Source organism: Dermacentor albipictus, chromosome 1 (assembly GCF_038994185.2).
Source record: "Dermacentor albipictus isolate Rhodes 1998 colony chromosome 1, USDA_Dalb.pri_finalv2, whole genome shotgun sequence".
Lineage (NCBI taxonomy): Eukaryota > Metazoa > Arthropoda > Arachnida > Ixodida > Ixodidae > Dermacentor > Dermacentor albipictus.
Window position 1 is genome coordinate 47,340,231 of NC_091821.1, and position 20,745 is coordinate 47,360,975.

Genomic DNA, 20,745 nt, shown 5'->3' on the forward strand with positions numbered 1-20,745 from the left:
CAACTTAGCAAGGGAGTCGGGCTTCGCACTACTCAGTTACTCTCTCTTCGCACCGGCAGGTGACGCTACGCGTCTTGCAAAACTCCAGAGTCTGACGTCCATAGCCCGCAATGAAACTTCACCTCTCCTTATCGAATTAAGAGAGACTGGTTTGATGTACATATGGTGAAACCCTTCAGCAGTATTGTGCGAAACGCTCGGGCGGAGCAATTGCCGGCCTTGATCGCCAGGCTACACCCGCCTGTTTCTACAATTCACCACCACCACCACTCGTCACTAAGTTTATTCAGAGAATGTAGGTACAGGTGTTCGCACGTGCAAGCACGTGTGCTCACTGAAATCAGACCAGTTTGCTACTAAAACATATCTGGAAGGGCAATAGAGATAATCAGGACATTAGGCCAAAAATGAAGTCGGCAGCCGAAGCAGCCGAGCGTTGGCAAAGGACTCAAGCGACCAAATTGGGACTTGAACATGCATTGAGCGAGGTTGGCGTTCTTTTTTTGCCTGTTGTCCTGCTCGTTATAGAGCGCGGACTGAGCGAGGAGCGTTGAGTTGCAGCGAAATGAAGTCAGCGACAGAATATGCAAAGAAGTGGGCTACGCAAAAGTTCAAAAAAGTATATTCCCTTGAATGCGTCATTTTGTACAAACGTTCTCGCTATGAGCGTTTCGTTTTGCATAACATTTGCATTGAACATTCGCGCAGACATCCAAGAAAGCTTCGCTTAACACCGATTCCTACGTAAGCGTGACATGCGCGCAATTCATCACAAACCAGTAGCTACGGAAACTCACCAGTTTCTAATCCAAGGCCTCTTCGCCAATGTGGAATGTCGCTACTTTGCATGGAAGCTAATGTGATTACCGATGGCACCGATCGTGCGATGGGTTCTGCTAAGACTTGTCTTTTTTTTTAATCGATTGTCGCGCGTTGTTGTGACTTGTTTTCTCCTGTTTTCGTCTAAGAGGATCTGCGGGAAGGAGGAAGCACAGAGGTGGACGAGTACCGTCTCCTTTGCTCGTTACTGTCTGGTCCGGAGGCGCACACCCAACTTAACACAGCGACGCTCCTTCCTCGCATTTACTCAGACGGCGCGTGTGCTTCGCGAAGCATGCCCACGCAAGCTCAGCCCCTTGCCATGCTTTCCATGGACGTGTTTTTCTGGTTCAGCCTGGGCTTTGCGCCGCTCATTGCTTTGTTCGCCAGCCTCACCTGGGCCTTCTTGCGGCACCGTGCACGGGCGTCGGAAGATAAGAAAAGGGTAGGGCTTGCAATTTATTCTGTAGATTGCTTTTCTATTTGCTGTACGTGTGCCCGTATTTAGCGGGTTGTAAACTTCAGCTTTACCTGTGCGCGTGAAATGTGTTTTCGCCTTTATTCACGGGAGGCTGTCAACGTCCTCTTCGGAATAGTTGCACCCACCGGAACTTATTATCGGCCCAATTTGTTTTATCAAATACCCCAGACATATACGGGTGTTACAAAAGGAGGTGTCAGTACATCAAGGCTAATTACAGTACTCGTTCAAACACATCATACAAGCTAATAAAAAAGAACACAACGAGAAAGCAGTATGAAGCAAAGCGAAGTACAGGCATTTCGCACATTGGTTATAAATTATCTTATAAAGGTAAGTGGGAGGACAGGGATGGGGAGTGAGTAGGCAGCGGTGATGTAGTTATGACATTGTCAATGACTACCATGGCTGAATCCGCAAAGTCTAAAGAAAGACGTGGCTTTGTTTTTATTCACTCGGGTTACTACGAAGCATCACTTGGGGTTTAAATTAAGTGTAAGCATGAAGGCCACTTTCATGCATGTTGCAACAAAAAATACTCGACTCATGACGAGGTTCTTTTCCGTGATATTGCACCACTATTATTCCTCGTGTATGATCTCGTAGTTATCCATGCAATCAATGCGCAAATTTAATCGTATTAGTGGTGACTATACCTTCTCATAGCCTGGTCTTTTCACCGCACCCGAGAGAGGAGACATTTGCTTCGACTTTCAACGAGTGAAGGCCCCTCCATGGACCATTTACTGTCTTTGCATTGGGGACGTCGAAAAGAAATCCCGAGTGGCCAGTACCATGAGGCTCACCTTCCTGACCGAAAAAGGAAACAAGAAAAATGTGCGCCCATTTCATATAAGATACAGATCAAGCACGACTTAACCGGCAGCAAACATTGGTTACGTGTGCCTGTAATGAAGTGATGGACCTAGCGTTATAATGTGCTATTTCTACTCTTGAAGTTTTGTAAATTTTGTTGCGACCTTCTAATTTGTTATTTGTTGGTGCTGATATTTTAGCTTTATTGGATAAAAACTTTCAATGTGTGTACCCTCTGGTACCTTTCATCAAGATAGCTCTCAAAGGAATTAAGCATGTCACTACTTAATCCATAATCTTGCAACTTCCTTGGAAACAATGTGATGATCGACGGTGCCGAACGCTCTCCTTAACGCCCAGAATAATTCCTCTTACTATTTCTTTGGTATTCAGATAAGTTGTAATGTAGTTTGCCACATGAATAACTGCCGTTCTAGTTTATTTATTTCGACAAATCCAGTGCTGCAGGGTAACTATATCATTATTTTTTAGAAACTTAGTAATTCGCTTGGATATAAGCGGTTCGAACCCTTTGTTAACGGTTGAGAGTATCGAAATAGCTCTGTAGTTTTCTAACATGAGATTATCGTTCTTAAAAATGGGAGATACTTTAGCTCTTTTCAGCTGATTAGGATATGTACCAGTGTAAAAAGCGTAATAAAATATTGGCGCCAGATATGGGCACAGAAAATCTTCATTATATTTCATTATACTCTATGATATTCTGTCACACCCGGTGGCTTTACGAGTTGATATTGAAATACTTAGGGCCATTACTTCTTGAGCGGCAAGTTAGACAAATAAGGAGAAAATGGATTAAAACTGTTTGCTTATTGTTGCTTTTATTCAGCGTAAAAATTGATATCAGGCATCCTGCAATAACAGTGTAACGCTAACTCATGAACGCGCCAAGAAATACAGCAAACAGCCGATCAACCCTTGGATGACGCAAAGTGCCTTAGAGCTATCCCGTATCAAGGAATATAGGCATAGAAAGTAAAAGGAAAGATAATGCTTGCTACAGAAATCAATAAATGCTATTTAGGAGCAAATTTTTCGCGCTTCCACGATACAGCGAGAAAAAGATATTATAGATAATCGTACTATTATTTCTAGTCAATTAGCTTAAGAAAGCTGTGGGAAATAATTTTGTTAATAAAGGTATTACTCGGCAGGCCAGCTTCCATAAAATATTTGCGCATCGCGGACAAGCTTTCTCGAAGTGAAATTCTATAGGTACGTGCAGCTGTTTGACAAAGCGATTTGTATTGTTGACGCACTGATGAACCATGTAAGGACGCTATTCTTGAACCCATATGATTCATATAATGTTTGATACGAAATGATAGAGGGATCGAGTTTAGGTTTTAGTTAGCCTTCACATACGAGTGCCTCCTCATTTCTGGTGCCCAGCTCTTCTAACATGCTTTCTAAGGCCTGAAGGAAAAAAGAGACTTTAGAACTTGATGAACAGCCGGTACACCACGCCGACATTTATCTCACAAAAGAATTGAATAAATAGCGCCTCATATTGTGGTGATATATCTGTGGTTAAACGAGAGACGATCATAATCCCTGGGGTTGTGCTGACAAATAGCAGAGCACCTGCACCCTTTGTTTTGCAAAATCGTAGAATGCAACCTAAGTTGTCACCTAGGAGGTTCAGATTCCTCAGGCGTAAGCTGCGTCTTAGTCTAAGCAATTAAATCATACTGCAATTTGTGTTAACAAAAAATATCTGGAGACTGTTGATATGTCCAATAACACCATGGATGTTGCAGTATAACAGTGAAACATTATTACCTATCGAACAACTTTTCATTTCTTCGTTTGTAGTGATTTGCATCTTTTATGTGCAGTGACGACAACGCACAAGGCGTAGAACGAATGAATCGTAGTCAACAAGAGGGCGCCCTCTTTATCTGCTCCTCTCATCTCGCCTGCCTAGCAGACACATTTAGACGCAAAGACGCACCACTTCTGTTCCTTCATGACACTCAGACTAGGTGGCCACTCGGTGCTCTTAAAACATAGAATCCGTTCAGCTAACTTTAGGATTGCGAGCACACGTTTCAGTGTTTAAAAAAGGATGCACTGTAGTGATCGAAAACTATCCTGGTTTCCTTTCCCCTTGGGTAACAGGTTACGACGAATGTGTACTGCTTGTCCTGACAATAACACCTTTCCCATCCTCGGACTACAGGATTTTCACAGCGTGTCTGTTCCAGCAAGTAAAGACGCGAACACATGGACAAAAAAACGCAGAGGACCACGCTGACCCATTAACCTATAACTTCTTCAACCTGTGCCTTTCTTTGTCTATGTGCTCCCGTCTTTAGTTGATGGAACAATCAAACTGTCATCATGCATCAAATGGCCCAGAAAGCTACCCTACAGGATGTTACTTACTGATAACATAGCATATAGAGTTCCTGACTGCCAGGAATTAAGCAGATGTAAACACTTCACCTTCTTAACTAAAATTTTTCCGTGCGTTTAGCAATGCGTTTTGCCCAGCATTGAAGTAGCGGCTTTGTAGAACCTCATGTACAGAACCATAAACTAATTCAATAGTCTATGGGATTCGCGCAATTACAGACGCTATTTTATGCGTTTCACAAGCTCCTCAAATCGGCAACAAGCATTTTGAGTAAAGAAACTGTGATATCCTTGGAAAACTGAACTACCCATGCGTCGCCATTTTTTCGATGTTCAATCGGAGCCTATGAATCGTTGCTTAAGGACTGGAAACCTTCCCATAAGTTTAAAGCGTTGCATACTTGCACATGCAGTTGATTCCTGTCCGAAAGCGGTATCCTCAAGAGGATTTGCCGCCGGTGTATCCCAATGGCTGGTTTCCTATTATAGAGTCTCAAGAACTCAAGGTCAATCAAGTAAAGCGAGTCGACGTGCTTGGTAAGTTTTAGTGTCGGGGAATCACTCTTTGACGTGTTCTAGAAAGAGAAAATACTACAGCCTAGCGCAAATAAGTTAAGGGATTTAAAAAAATAAATAAAAGAAGGTATCAAGGATTTATTGTGTTTTTCATACTCGATTTTACCTTTCTATTCATTTGGGAGGGGAAACAGCTCGTAAGGCGAGGACTATGAAAGAACGACAGCATTTTCGCTGCCTTCAAACGTTGTCTTTATTGCAACAAGACAATAAATATGCAGAACACGTACAACACCCCGTGTGCGTCGAGCATATCGTAAAATACATATGAGAAGGGCGAATAATTTATTTTAACTAAGTGGTTTTTCCCTCAAGAACGACGAAGCTCAAGGAACGTGGTGGGCTGTGCGTGTTCTACATATTTATTTTCTTGTTGCAATAAAGCCAACCTAGTTAGTGAGCGCATGTGCTGTCGTCCTTTCTTACTCTTCGTCTTGCGCGGCGTTTTCCCTCCCAAGTGGAACGCTAACCAGCCCAACGTCGGTCACATATGCAGTCTATAATTTGGCTAGCCTACTGCACACCTTATGCGTAAAGCCTTCAATCCTTGGGAATTGAAAAGCATAAGGGACGTCCTTTGAAACATAAAAAATTCGTACACTTCCCGAATAGCTCTGACTGAGCTCATTTGTTGCAATAGCAGCCGGCTGTCACATCGGCGATGCCCTTGTCCTATAGCTAATGTTTCAATGAACTTGCTCGCTATGCGTGCGAGGCCGCCCTCGTTTGTCACGGCATTGTCTGCTGCGGCAAATGCCCGCAAACGTCGCAAATGCCTTGCTGTCGCTCCTTGGATAATTTACTCTACCTTATAATGTCGCCTCAGTGCAGCGGGCTCTCGGATCGCTCTTGCACTCTCCAAGGAAAACGGAGCTGCACGTACTGCAGTCTGAGAAGAACTAAGAGCCACGTAGCCTTCCCGATGCAGCAAGACAGTCTTAATCGGACAAAACGCTGCATGTCCATATCCGGCCCGCAGCTGATCGGGCAATCTGGAGCCCATTTCGCGAGATGCACTAATAGATATTCCTCTTTCTACAGGGTTAGAGCTTGTGGCGTTTCGTACCGAGGACGGCATTGCACACGTGCTTGACGCCTACTGCCCGCACCTGGGTGCCCACCTGGGAGTGATGGGCCGTGTGGTGGGAGATTGCATCGAGTGTCCCTTCCACGGGTGGAGGTTCGACGCAAACGGCGGCGCATGCACCCACGTGCCTTACTCGGCCAAAGGTGCGCTGTTACTATCTTCTCGTTATAAAAGGCTGTGGCGCTGAGACTTCAGCCGTTAAACACGCAGCTACAGAAGTGTCCATGCTCAAGCCAGCGCTTTCCTTTTATTATTATTATTGCTTTAATAGACCCAAATGAAATCTGAGCAAAACACGTTTGGAGGGATCGATGGACGATTGTAATGAAAAAAATATCGATACCGATTTCTGTAAACTCGTAGCACCTTGGTTAATAACCGAGGTTCACATGGCAATGCTCGCTGCATTCGACCATTTTCCTGTGGAATTTTGTTTTATGTGTAACATACAAAAACGAAGTGGCTAAAGTACGTCGTTTTGTGCATCTTTTTTTCGTAAGGACATTTTATTCAGACCAAAACATTGTAGTCAGGTTTCTTGTCACTGGCGTTTATACTTGTAGGTGTCTCACAAAGTACGTGCGAAATTACCTAAAAATAGGGAAGACGAGATAATGAATTTTTTCAAGGTTATACTTTTAGGATAGATATCCATTTCAAATGACTCCAGAAAGTAATTAGACAAGTATTTAGTCAAATTAAACTCACTTTTCAGCCAGGTGAGCAGATGATTGAAAGTAATGGACTTGAAGTCTGTCGCCCAAGCTGTTGATAACCATTTCCAAAAAATGAAAAAAAGTAGATGCTCATAATTTTTACAGCGTAATGAATTCGGGCTAATTTTAAACATACACACATACAACGATATGAAACCGAAGTACACATATATGAAGTCTCTTGCTTGAAATTCCCCAGACAGTGATGAATAAGCAGTAAAATCACTTATGGGTGTCTACTGTAAAAGGACAGTTGTGTACTTTGGCTGTTTAATTTCGCTCTTATGTGGACAATTCGGCATAATTCATTTGGGTAAAAGAAGTAATTCATTATGGTGCGTCAACTGGTTACGAAGGAAAAAAAGAAAATGTGGAGGAGGAAAGTCAGGGAGGTTAACCAGTTTAGCTTAGCCGTTTTGCTACCCTACACATGGGAGTGGGACGGGGGGTGAAAGATGGGGAAGGGAGAGAGAGAGCACATAACACAGCACACACATCGTCAGTCAGAGTCCATCACTGTTGCGTGGTACGTGACATCACTGTCACAGCAGCTTGTCCAATCCCGTCTATTTCAAAAACCAAAGTAGTCCCTTCGTCGCGTTCAGCTGCGATGTCTTCTATCAGCAACATGTGAAAAACGTTGAAGTGAGAATAGTCTATTGTCAAGGTGTGCTAGAACGGACGCCAAGGACTGTCGCTGAACATTATATTCAGGACAGTCGCACAGAATGTGTTCTAGCATCTCCTCGCAAAGACAGGCATTGCAGAGAGCGTTGTCGGTCATTCCAATGCAAAATGAGCAAGATGTCGTGAATGTGACCCCTAGCCATAAGCGGTAAAGCAGAGTGGCCTCTCTTCGGTGGAGTCCAGTTGGCATACAGAGATGAATCAAAGAGGGCAGGTGGTATTGATGATCGCGCTGGTTGGTCTGGCTGCTTGGTATGCACCATAGAGAGAGTGTGATCTCCTGTGAAAGCACTCGAAGTCTGCTAACTGCGTTGGACCGTGAAAGTGGTATGGCCTCTTCCTGTGTGTCTTCAAGAGCTGTCCCAGCGGCATTATCGGCGTCTGCGTTTCTTATGACGCCGCAGTGATTTGGCAGGCACTGAAACGTCACGTGGTGTCCTTTCTCCTGTGATGTATGAAGTAGTCATCTAATATTGAATACGAGCTGTTCGTATGGCCCGCGAGGCAAAGCTGATAGCACAGATTGTAGGGCTGCCTTTGAGTCACAGAAGATCGACCATTGTCGAGGTGGTTCCCGATTGACAAAACAGAGTGCAACGCGAAGAGCAGCTAGTTCCGCAGAAGTCGATGTCGTTGGGTGGTCAGTCCTAAAGCTGATGGTAATAGATCTTGCTGCGACGACCACAGTACCGGACGAACACTCGATGTTTGTGGAACCATCAGTATAAAGATGTTACGGGGTTAAAAACAGTCAGACGTATATTTACAGAATATTTACAATAATTGTAGCAGCTGATAACGTGGTAGTCAGCGCATGAAGTCCCGAGCGTCGTCTGCTTCCGATCAAGATTAAAACATCTTCGTCAGCGTGTTACACGACCTCCGGCGGCTGAAGCACCGGCTCGGTGCTTGTTAGGAGGCGGGCGAGTGATACAACTTAAGACGCGCGACGTGGACCACGTTGGAGCGATGCTGAGCCACGGTTAGCTCAAGAGGGGCAATTTCGTGCGTGACGTCCGTTACTTGACGCAAGACACGTTAAGGGCCAGATTAGCGTGAAAGTAACTTCTCCGAGAAGCCAACGCGTCGCGACGGCGACCAAAGGAGAACCAGGGTGCTCGGTGTGTAATGGACGTCACGATGGCGGGCGTCATATAAGCGCTGCTGATTGTCATGCGACTCCACAAGTCGACGTCGGGCAATATGGCGTGCTTCTTCTGCTTTGAGTATGGCTTCACGGGCGTACTCGGATGTGGAATTCAGACTAGCAGGCAGAACGGTGTCGAAAGGTAGCGTAAGGTCGTGGCCAAACAAGAGGAAGAATGGAGAGAAGCCTGCGGTATCATAGCAAGACGAATTATAGGCGAAAGTAACGAACGGCAGCGCAACGTCCCAGTCCCGATTGTCAGCGGACACATACATGGACAGCATGTCAGTAAGGTTGCGGTTAAGGCGCTTGGTTAGGCCGTTCGTTTGTGGATGGTAAGCAGTAGCAAGTTTGTGTATAGTCGCGCACGAGTGTAGAATGTCATTGATAACTTTAGAAAGAAAGTAGCGGCCTCGGTCGGTGAGGAGCTGTCGAGGGGAATCGTGGTAAAGGATGACGTTCTCTAGGAGGAAGTCAACGACATCGGTTGCACAGCTTGTTGGAAGAGTCCGTGTGATTGCATATCGGGTGGCGTGGCCTGTTGCTACAGCAATCCACTTGTTTTCCGAAGCAAACGTAGGAAAACGCCCTAAAAGATCAACACCGACACGGAAGAATGGTTCTGATGGTACGTCAAGTGGTCGAAGGTGACCAACAGGGAGTGTGGTCGGCTTTTCACGTCGTTGACAAAGGTTGACACGCAGCGACATAACGGCAGACGTCGCGGTATAGACTAGGCCAAAAGAAGCGCCGACGAACGCGGTCATAAGTCCGTGACACGCCAAGGTGACCTGCAGTCGGTACATCATGAAGCTGGGCGAGAACAGTCTGACGCAGATTCTCAGGCACAACGAAGAGTCGGTCAGGGCCGTCTGGGCGCATGTTAGAGCTGCCAAGGCTAGAGCGGCCAAGGCGGCCAAAGTTAGTGGCCAAGGCGCCCTGAAGGATCTTTGAGAGACGAAAGTCAACACAGAGCATGGTGATTAGTGATAACTGTGAATTGGCAACCGTACAAATAGTGGCGGAATTTACCCACTGCCCGAACGAGAGCCAGACACTCGCGTTCGGTGATCGAATAATTGCTCTCCACAGAGGAAAAAAGGCAGCTGGCGTAGGCAATAGCACGTTCTCGGCCTTGTTATTTCTGTGCCAAGATAGATCCAATACCGTGGCCACTGCCATCGGTATGGACTTCTGTTGGAGCTGACGCATCAAAGTGAGCGAGAATTGACGGGGACGCAAGCAACCGAATCAGCTCGGTGAAAACACCAGCTTGCTGAGGGCCCCAAATGAATGCTGCGTCCCTTTTGAGGAGCTGATTGAGAGGGCGCCCAATGTTTCCAACCTTTTCCAAAAATGGAAAAAGTAAACGCTCATAATTTTTACAGCGTATTGAACAAAGCTCTAACGAAGGAGGAAGCAGCGAGTTGGCGCAGATTGCAGACAAGCTCCTTCCCAAATTTATACATCCTAAACAAAATGTACCCAACACAATACAGAGACACCTGCCCATGGTGCGGGGCCACACCCACACTATATCATGTCACATGGGAATGTAAACACAATCAATCATTCCACCAACACAATAACCCGAGTGCGGAGCTATGGGAGAGTCGGCTTACCAGCTGCGAGCTCACGGCGCAAAGGACCTTAGTGCAGCACGCTAGTGAGGTAGCTAGGCTCAGTGGAGCCCTGGAATAGGGGCCCGGAAGAGGCTCCAAGTCGCCGGCGCCCAAGAAGATGACGGAGACCTCGAGACGCTAAATCCTTGAAGGAACCAAATAAAATTTCTCTCTCTCTTTCTCCCTCTGGCGCTCCCCATATTTTATCGTGATCAGGGCGTACACCAGAAGAATCGACGAGATGGCTGAGCACAGAAATTTCCCGACAGTCGAAGTGGCACTTGGACAAATTTAATTGTAGCCCCGCCTGACGGAAAACAGATAGGATCGTCGATAGGCGTTCGAGGTGGGCCGGAGAAAAACGATCACGTCGTCCAGATAACAGAGGCAGATGGACCACTTGAAACCGTGTAGGAGGGCATCCATCATTCGTGGCCGGGGCATTACATAAACCAAAAGGCATCACCTTCATCTGATACAAGCCATCGGGTGTAATAAAAGTTGTCTTCTGGCGGTCCATGTCGTCGACGGCAATTTGCCATTAGCCGGAGCGAAGGTCGATGGACGAAACATATTGTGCTCCATGCAGGCAATCCAGGGCATCGTCAATGCGTCGTAGAGGATAGACGTCTTCCTTTGTTACCTTGTTGAAGTGTCGATAATCGACGCAAAATCGCGAACTGTTGTCCTTATTTTTAACTGGTACAACAGGGGATGCCCATGGGCTGCAAGAAGGTTCGATGATGTCTCGAATAAGCATCTTGTCAACTTCATGTTGGATGATATGTCCCTCAGTAGCCGAGAGGCGGTAGGGTTGCTGATGGATCGGGCTCGCATCACCAGTGTTTATTCGATGTTTTACGACAAATGTTTGTCCTAGAGGGCGCTCTCCAAGGTCGAATATGTCCCAGTATGAGGCAAGGAGGCAACGTAGTTCTTGAGCACGCTGGGGCGGAAGGTCGAGAACAATCATTTTTGTTAAGGCATTCAAGTCTGAAGGGACAGGGGGCGAAGCAAGAATTGAACACGAGGAGCTGTCACAAGTTAAAGCCGAAATGTGGTAGTCTCTGACTGGCGTTATTTGCGCCAGGGATATTCGGCGCGGGAGTATTTGTATACATAGCCCAAAGTTTGCAAGCGGAAGGCATGACGTGTTGTCCGAAATGGTAATGACGGTGTGAGGAAAAGCGACGTTATGCGAGAGCAGGACATCCGGATTAGAGAATACGATGTAGTCACCATCTGGTACAGGTGGAATGGGGGAGACACCTATGTAGGTAACGGCACGGTGAGGGAGGCGAATATGCTCTGTGGAACATAGCCGTTTCGTAGCACTATCGGGAGGGGCAATAGCAAAAGTTAGAGCGAGTTGCACAACACCAGCAGAGCTGTCTATCAAAGCGGAATTTGTAGACAGTCAAGGCCCAGGATGATGTCGTGAGGGCCCCAGTGCTCTAGTACATAAAATAAAACAGAAGTAAAATGTCCGGCGACATTCACGCGAGCCGGAGACATGCCAATAACGGCTGGTGTTCCACCGTTGGAGACTCGGACAACAGGCGACGGGGCAGGAGTGAGGACTTTCTTGAGACGATTCCGTAGCTGAGCAATCATCACAGATACGTGCGCGCCAGTGTCAGAGCCGTAACAGGTACACCATCGACGTTCACTTTAATGAGGTTGCGATGTGTGGGCAAGGTCAGAAAAAAATTTTTCCGTCGGGTCAGTTTTTTTTTTCAAGTTTCAAGTTTATTGCTTCATTCATTAGTGGTACATATATGCAGTAGAAGTTATACAGAAAGAGGTCCCACAGTTATAAACTGCAGCGGGACCTCTCGTTCTTAGTTACATAATAATATATAAATAAAACGGCGTCAGTTGCGGTTATAAACAAAGAATTGATTACGCAATGTCTACAGTGTTAAAGTAATAAAACCTATGGCAACACATCACAACATAAAAGAAATTACATAATAAGCAACATAAAAATACTTCAAAGAATAGATGCAGTTTACAGGGTATTAATATAAGCCCTCAGTGAACGTTGGTATCACGATAATGTAGGTGAGGATTTCACGTGAGTAGGTACATTATTCCACATTTTCACACTAGCGAAACCAACAGTTAGTTTGCCAGAGTTGCTGCATGATTTTGGAAGTAAAAGGTTTTGTAAAGAGAACCTGGTAGTGTTAGGAGCTGACAGCAATATGTCCACTGCCCGCATACCTCTCGCGCAGAAGAAGCAGAGACAGTTGTTTCAGCACAGGCGACGACAGCTCGAACTTTTTCCCGATTCCTGGTACACTGAGATGACCTGTCGGGCTGATAAGACACCAGGGGGGTATCGATTGTTTAGATGCAGCGGTGAAGCCCGAGGGAAGTTTGTCGTTGTACTTGACGATAGTTTTAGAGAATGATTCTTGGTGCCTGTCTGAAGGTAGTGTTGCAAGGTTGTGATAGGGGGCACGTGCAAAATGTCTGATGTGCGTTCTCAGGGCTTCCACCATAATGTGAGTTTGAATTGGATGGTCCCGAGTAATCGCAATAGTTGCCTGTGTTGAGGTGCATCTGTTAAAACAAGGCAAACTCTGAGTTCTTGAGCTTGTACTGTCTGCAGAACACGAATATTTGTCTTACAGGTGTTGTTCAGTACAAGTAGACTATATCTTAAAAAACCGAGAAAGAGGGCTCTGTAGAGCTTGAGCATTGCGTCTATTGACATCTCCCACGTCTTTCCTGTCAAGTATTTAAACAACTGGGTAGTTGCTGTCAGGCGCCGTTTCAAGTAGGCCACGTGCGGGCTCCAACAGAGATCTCGGTCAATAATTAGGCTAAGAAATATGTGGGTCCTGACATAAGAAATGGTCCGCCCATTGATTCAGATGACATAAGGCATCATTTTGTTTGCGAGTAAATGCCACTAGTGCGCATTTTCCTGGTGATATGCTGAGACCTCGTCTACACAAGAACCTCGCAGTCAGAGTTGCCGCTCTTTGAAGCCGTGCACGTATCAGAGGACGTGAAACTGCCGAAGTCCAGACGCAGATGTCGTCTGCGTATATTGAAATCTTGATGGTAGTTGGCAAGTATTCAGCATGTCCAACAAGAGCGAGGTTGAATAGCGTCGAGCTGAGAGCACCGCCTTGAGGAACGCCCCTGCTGGTATAGCGTCGCGTAGTTGGGCCATCGTCAGTTAACATAAAGAATGATCTTGCAGATAGGTAACTTGTAATCCACAAGGAGACTCGACCATCTAGGCCAACCATGGCAAGAGCGTCGAAAATGGCCTCATGTAATACGTTATCGTATGCACCTTTCCCATCTAAGAATAAAGCTGTAGATAAACGCTTACGGGACTTTTCGTGCTGCACATACGAAAGGAGATCAATTACATTGTCGATGAAGGAGCGGTCACGTCGGAAACCAGCCATGTAATTCGGATAAATCTTCAAGTGTTGAAGGTACCATTCCAGGCGGCCAAGGATCATCTGTTCCATTATCTTTCCTACACAGCTGTCCAGTGCTATTGGGTGGTAAGAGGTGAGCTCTAGTGGGGATTTGTCCTGCTTTAAGAGTGGCACCAAGGCCCTACTTTCCATTCGTCAGGGTTATTTCCCTCGTGCCATGAGGAGTTGTAAAGACTCAACAATTCTATACGTGGGAATTCTCCGAGGTAGCACAAGGCTCGGTATGATATACCATCTGGACCCGAAGATGAAGAGCGCCTGCAGAGATCTAGTGCCGCCTCGAGCTCCTCCATTGTAAAAGGAAGCTCCATGCGGCAATCACGGGAATGGGGGGCGTCGCCTCGGGCTGGAGTATCTGGACGAATTACTTGGTCTGCACACAAAAGTCTTCTGCGACATCGATGTCTTGCCGCCCTTGAAAAAGCGCGAGCGCCTTGAATGGAAAGTGCTGTTTCGGAAGGCAACGCAGACTTTGCCCCGTTTTCCAAATGCGAGGCAGTGGCTTGCGGGGGTCTAGTGCCTGGCAAAACGTTGTCCAGCGTTCCGACCCTAAACTATCCATACGACGCTGAATCTGCTTTTGCGTCCTCCTGGCTGCCCTAAGGTCATGGATTGATTTTCTACGCTGATATCGACGTTCCGCCCGGTGACGAAGTGTTCGAAGTCGCTCTAACTCCATGTCGAAGTCGTTTCACCTGTTAGAGATCATCATCATGCGAGTGGCGTTTCGCATCGTATTTTTAATTGTTTGCTCTAACCCAGAGGATAGGCCCTCGCGGCAGGCATCGTCCATATCAGATTTGAAATTGGCCCATTGAATCGTTCGAACGCTATTCCGTGGACCTGATCTAGTCGACGAGCCTTTTATGTTTAGATAGGTGGGAATATGATGACTCCCATGTCTCAATATCTGGAAACCACTTCACACATCTGGCGAGAGAGTTGGAGACGAAAGCAAGGCCGAGGCAGCTGCCGTATGTCACGCCTCCAAGAAAAGTGGGTGGTTCAGGAGAGTAAGGCCATAGTTGTAGGCGCTGCTTCCTAATATTCGTCCTCTTGCGTTTGTCCTTGTACTTCCCCATGCTGGATGGTGGGCATTGAAACCTCCTATGATAACCCATGGGGCGGGACAAACACTCAAGATGTCCGCTAATCTTTCAGTATCAAAATTGCTTGAAGGCGATATATACACGCCTATGAGAGTAAACAAGAGTTTGTTCTTTTTAACTATGATGCAGATGTATTGATTGTTGTCGTGGGGCGAAATTGGTTGCAGAACATAGGTAAGTTCACGACGAACAAAAACGATAGTTTTGCTGCATCCACTATTTGTTGAAGAGATCATAACCTCGTACCCTGACAGTCTGATCGGTTTCGACAAGTTGAGCTCACAAATGACGATGAGTGGAAATACATTGGTGTAGACAAAGTGACGGAAATCTGAAATTCGTGATTTTAGCCTTCTGGCGCGCCACTGTATGACGGACGCTGCCTTGACTTCTTTTGGTAAGGATGGGGGATGGGTAGCCATCTTTCTAGTTGAGGGATTCAAGCACTGGGCATAAGGCGCCCAGCACTTTAAGTGCGCTTCGAGCAGACGTTGTCCCCATTTCCACTAAAATCGCTCGGATGGCTTCCATGAGGGAACGTAGCACCGAGACGACCTGACGATCTGTTTTAAGCGAGTCATCCATGGCTGGAGAAGGCTTCGGTGGGGCGGCGACCTTCTGAGGTTCCTTAGCAAGGGAGTGGCTCGGAAGCGTAGGCAATTCCTCTAAAGAGTCTTAGCTGCTTCCATCGTGGAAGTGGTAGGGCTTTCGGCGGCACGACTAAGTGGTGCCGCAGTGGAGTGGGTACTATCACTTCGCGCACGCGCCTTCTTTGAAGACGTACGATGGTGTCGACGTCGATGCCGACGCCCGACTACTTCGGCTGCCTTTCTATGGGCCGAATTGTCTCTGGCCATTTGCTTGAGAACCGCGCGCTCCTTCTTGATGCGAGGACAGTCTTTCGACGAGGCCGCGTGAGGGCCGCTACAGTTGGCGCACTTCAGAACTGTGGCACCGCAGTTCTTTTCTGCATGAGGTTCAGCGCAACGGGGACACAGTAGCGAGTTGGTACACACGCACTTGACGTGACCTAGCCTGAAACACTGATGACATTGAAGCGGCTTCTGGATGAATGGTTGAACCGGATGTCGGAAATGTCCGATTTTAACGTGGGATGGTATACAATCCTCCTTGAAAAAATTTTTACGCAGCGTGTATTCCCAAGGGGGCACACTTGCGCAATGATCGTGGCGTCGTTTGCCGGCTTGATGAGGCTAGGTAAGTCATTACTGGAAATGGCAATGCCAATGTCATAAATTACACCGTCTATGGATGTATCGTCGATCGGGATAAAGGGGCAAATTTTGATTCCGCCTAGCGCCGTGATTTTTGCAAGTTTTGCAAGCGCACTCACGTTGTACACATGTGGGTGAGTATATTCTTGCATGGATTTATTCTGATATGTCTTCAATTTGATCTGGCACCGCACATTCCAGAAAAACGGATAGGGCTTGCCTGTTGAGCAATCGTAGGTTCCTTGAGGGTTCTTCCGGCATAAAGGTAAAGACGTGTGGCCAGCGCGCAGGCCTTGACTTCATAGTCGTTGTACTCCCAGGAGTTGACTGCGCTGTGTTGGGGATATTTCTCTTCACCCTCTTACTCCGGACGGGTATGAAGCCGTCGTCAGATGAATCGCCTTTCGACATAGAGTACAGCTCGGTGTCTTTGGTGTCGCTGGGGGAGCCAACTCGCTTCCTTGCGATTTGCGGCCGTGATGACTTCTGGCCAGGTGGGCCTCTAACATGCTCCGCGTCCATGGCCGCATGACGGGGAGGCGAGGCACCTCGAAAGGCGAAAAGTTCACCAAAATTCACAGAGCGCAAAAACAAGTGTTCTGCCAAGAAAACATTTCGTCGTCTTCCATTTGCACAGCATTCAATTGGTTACATTTCGGCAAGTGTTATGAGCTCCTTGGATGGCGCACTTTCGGATCGTCCATTCGGACGATCCGAAAGTCGTCCATTCGGATCAATGGCACGTAATTTTTTAACATTAATTAAGTAGTCGAATTTGCATAATTATTTGTCTAATTTGCACCACTACTCCGACTATAATATGCGCCTCGGTGATAAACGCAACAATGAGGAAATAACTTTATTATTGCATCTTCCGTTTCTTTAAGAACTTTCCAACGCATTTCGTGAAACAACCGGTGTACTACAGCTTTATCGGCTCACCTTTAGCTATGCTGCTTGCCTTCCTACAGTGCCCGACTTCGTCAAAATAAAAACTTGGACCACGGCCGAGCTTCTCGGCAACGTGTTTCTGTGGTACCACGCCGACGGCGAAGAGCCCAGCTGGCAAGTAGAAGACGTTCCCGAGGTGACAAGCGGTCGCTGGAAAGCGTGGAGGCGATACGAGGAAACGCTGAGCTGCCACATCCGGGACCTGTCCGAAAACGAGTCGGACGTGACGCACTTCGGCTACTTCCACGGACCCAACGTGCTGCTGTCGCCGGAGGAGTTCGCGAAAAACGCGGGCGACACGGGCTGGGGTCGCTTCTTCACGCACCTATGGACGGCCAAGTGGTACACAAAGGAGCACCGCTGCTGTGTCGACATCGCCGCTAAGATCCGAGTTCTTGGGCGGTGCCCACGCTTCTTCGACAACGTGACCAACCTAGCGCTGCAGGGACCCGCGCTGCTCGTGGTGCGCGTCGAGTGTGGCTTCGGCACCCAACTTACCGTGGTCGCTGTCACGCCGATGGCTCCGTTCCGTATCCGCGTGGTGCACACCATCCACTACGAGCCCCGTGCAAACTTGCTTTTCCGCTGGCTGGCAAGCGTCATCTACGCGAAATCCGTGAGTGCACTTGATCGTTCAAACCAACGCATGAAAATCCATTAACTGCAGCGGTGACAGGAAGACAAAGGACAGAAGCAAAGCGACCGCACAGTGACCTGTGTGTTCGCCTCCTTCCTGCCATTAGCCTTCCTGTCGCGCCATTTAGCTCGACAGAACCAAGGTAAATGCCATTTAGCTCGACAGAACCAAGGTAATATTCTTTGCCGTCGCTTGGAGATACTCAGTTATTTTTTTTTTGCATTCCGCCTAATTGCCTAATTAGTCTTAATTAATTAACGAACTCCTCAAATATTATAATCAGATTAAAATGTTATATGAGAAAACTGTAGAGGAACATGATAAACTCCCGATACAGCTTTCTATAGCTCAATACGTGCTACATAAAAGGGTTTTTCTGAGTGCGAAGGAAGCCCGCAAATGCACGCAAAAATGCTGCGCGACTGGCCTCTCGAGGCACTTTGCGTGTATTCGCGAACTACTTTCAAGCTCAGAAAAGGACCTTACAAAGCACGAATTGAGCCACAGAAACCTTTATCCGTAGTTTTTCATGTTGCAATACACTTTTCTGATTGACAGTTCTAATCTAATAATAATATTTGACAAGTTCATTAACTAATTAGGCAAAATTATGTCATTAGGCGGAATAAAAAAAAAGAACAATCTGAGTATCTCCAAGCGACAGCAAACAACATTGCCTTGGTTCGGTCCAGCTGCGTGGCATTTGCATATTTTTAAGTCTTGGTGCATGATAGTTGGGACACCCTATATAGCCACTGAGCTAGAGAGGCAGTCACGTGTATAAGATAGAAGCGAAATTTTGATAATATGACCCTTCGCCAATGAACCAATTACTGGAGGCCAAATTCACAAACCGTTTTGTTCGTAAGTGCGCCATACGATTGGCCGGTTGCCTTCACTAATATTATGTTCAGTGCCAGGATTGACTGGAATTTTCTATTACAAACAATTCTAGCCTACGAACTATTTGCGAATGCGGGCCCAGTTCTGTATGAGCTTCAAAAACAATCATAGGCTATCTGCGCCAGAGCGGGTTTTCTAGGTTCAACAGGCATACTCACCACTGTACTCTTCTGGCATATGTGGCACACTTCTTGCTATAGACAGAGAGCCATCTCTGCATACAACAACGTCATACTGACGCGTGCAACATTCAAAAGTAGGGGATAGAAAACTCGGAGAGTTGGTATAGGTTCTTGGCTAATAACAACGGCTTACTGAAAACGAAGACGATGGAAAGCGTAGACGCACCACAGCGCTTGTGTGTTGCGCCTACGCCTTACTTCGTCTTCGTAACACCTACCCAAACCTACGCAGATACAGCAAGCTCTACCCACATGCATATCGCGACACTTGCCCCTGGTGCGGCGACACATGCCCTACACTCTTTCACATCTCGCGGGCGTGCGAGGGGCAAACCTCAACACTAAATGACGCCAAGCACGTCATTTTAGCGGTGGGAGGTACAGCTGACCGGTGATACGCTGGCGGGACGACAAGCTCTCGTCCAGCAAGTACGTCGAGCAGCCATGGCCAGTGGAGTCCTGGAATAAGGACACCACCCACTCGACCTCAAGAGCTACGACCTGATGGTCTAAATAAATGTTTTCTCTCTCTCCCTTTCCCATTTACGTATTCTTGGGTGTTTATGTATGCGTACAAGATGTAACCAGGAGAGCATTAGCCAGCGCCACTCATGGTCACAGCGGCGCACGCGGAACATTCTTTTGACCGTTCGATCGCGGCACGTAACCCATGAGCTTTGGCAGCAGGCGGCTCCTCCTAAAATTACACCGGATGAAGCTATACTGAAAGATGCACAATGAAATGAGCAATAATTAACAATCGTGGAGTTTACGAAATATTTCAAATGTAAGGGTTGGTTTTTTATATTCAATGCGTTAAGTCATATCAACGGAACTAGTTTTGTGTACCGAAAGATGCGCCGCACATCACTGGCGTATATAAATTCACTCATTTCACCACCCTTATGTTTTAGCGGATCTTTAGTTACGTGATGTCGATTCGACGTTGCCATGACACGCGTGGAACAATTCGTTGTTCTTTATGAGATATAGTGGTATATATAGCACCAGTAGTTTAACAGTTCTTGCCATCTGATTCTTTCTTCCTCGCAGTTCGAAAGGGATCTGCTCGTGTGGAATCACAAGAAGATGCTGTTGAAGCCACCCTTCCAGAAAGGAGACAAGACTATTGTCGAATTTCGCAGGTGGTACAACCAATTCTACAGCCAAAATAGCCCCACGTGGCAGGATATTCGGTCTCGCACGCTGGAATGGTGAACGTCATCTTTTGCGGTGTTATAAAATACATCGTGCTTCTATCAGTTATTTAGTTTGGTTATTTGTGTCTGGTCTTTTCCTACATTTACACTGTTTTGCTACAGTGAGCTAATATAGGTTATTACAGATTTCTATGCCTTCTTGAGGCCTTGCTATGATTTTATAGCATAACTCTTAGGCGCCTGTTTCTGCGGCGAACGTCGTCGTCGGTGGTGGCGGAGAAAGATGAAAGCGAACGCGGAGCGCAGCGGGCAATGGAAGAGGCAAGGAGCAAAGCGGAGAGGATGGTGCAGTAGAACCGTGAAGGCGGAAAGCGGCGGCGAGTATGGCGAAAGCGTGAGAAGAAAAGTGTAGGTCGACGACCATTGCTACGAAACGGCGCCAGAGTAGCGCGCGTCATCTGGAAGATCTATCGGCGACGGCTGCTGTGAATTGCGCTCACGCGTCACCCACGCGCTGGCGCTCACAGTCTCCAGATTAGCGAGGCACTCACGCCGCACCTCGCGCCATTGCAACGTGCCGCACGAAACAGGTTGTCCACGCCAACCCAAATACTGCGAAATTATAACACGTATGGAGCGGCGCTCAAATTTCGCAATAGGAAGTAGCGCAATCCACAGCGATTTTTTTTTATGGTAAGAAACGCGGAACGAAGGAAGAGAAGGTTGCAGACAGATGATTGAATATCGGGACGGCACGTTTCAGATATCTTT

General features: G+C 47.0%; 1 protein-coding gene across 1 annotated transcript in view; it reads left to right on the forward strand.

Moving 5' to 3' along the window:
• The first annotated feature begins 1,114 nt into the window (after window positions 1–1,114).
• The window catches only part of LOC135906707 (cholesterol 7-desaturase nvd-like), a 29,284-nt gene continuing 9,653 nt past the window's right edge, over window positions 1,115–20,745 (forward strand). The window contains exons 1-6 of the mRNA XM_065438290.1: window positions 1,115–1,264; window positions 4,909–5,032; window positions 6,113–6,301; window positions 17,113–17,708; window positions 19,868–20,028; window positions 20,211–20,295. Of these exons, the coding sequence (XP_065294362.1) occupies window positions 1,115–1,264; window positions 4,909–5,032; window positions 6,113–6,301; window positions 17,113–17,708; window positions 19,868–20,028; window positions 20,211–20,295 (1,305 nt within the window). The remainder of the gene's footprint in view (window positions 1,265–4,908; window positions 5,033–6,112; window positions 6,302–17,112; window positions 17,709–19,867; window positions 20,029–20,210; window positions 20,296–20,745) is intronic.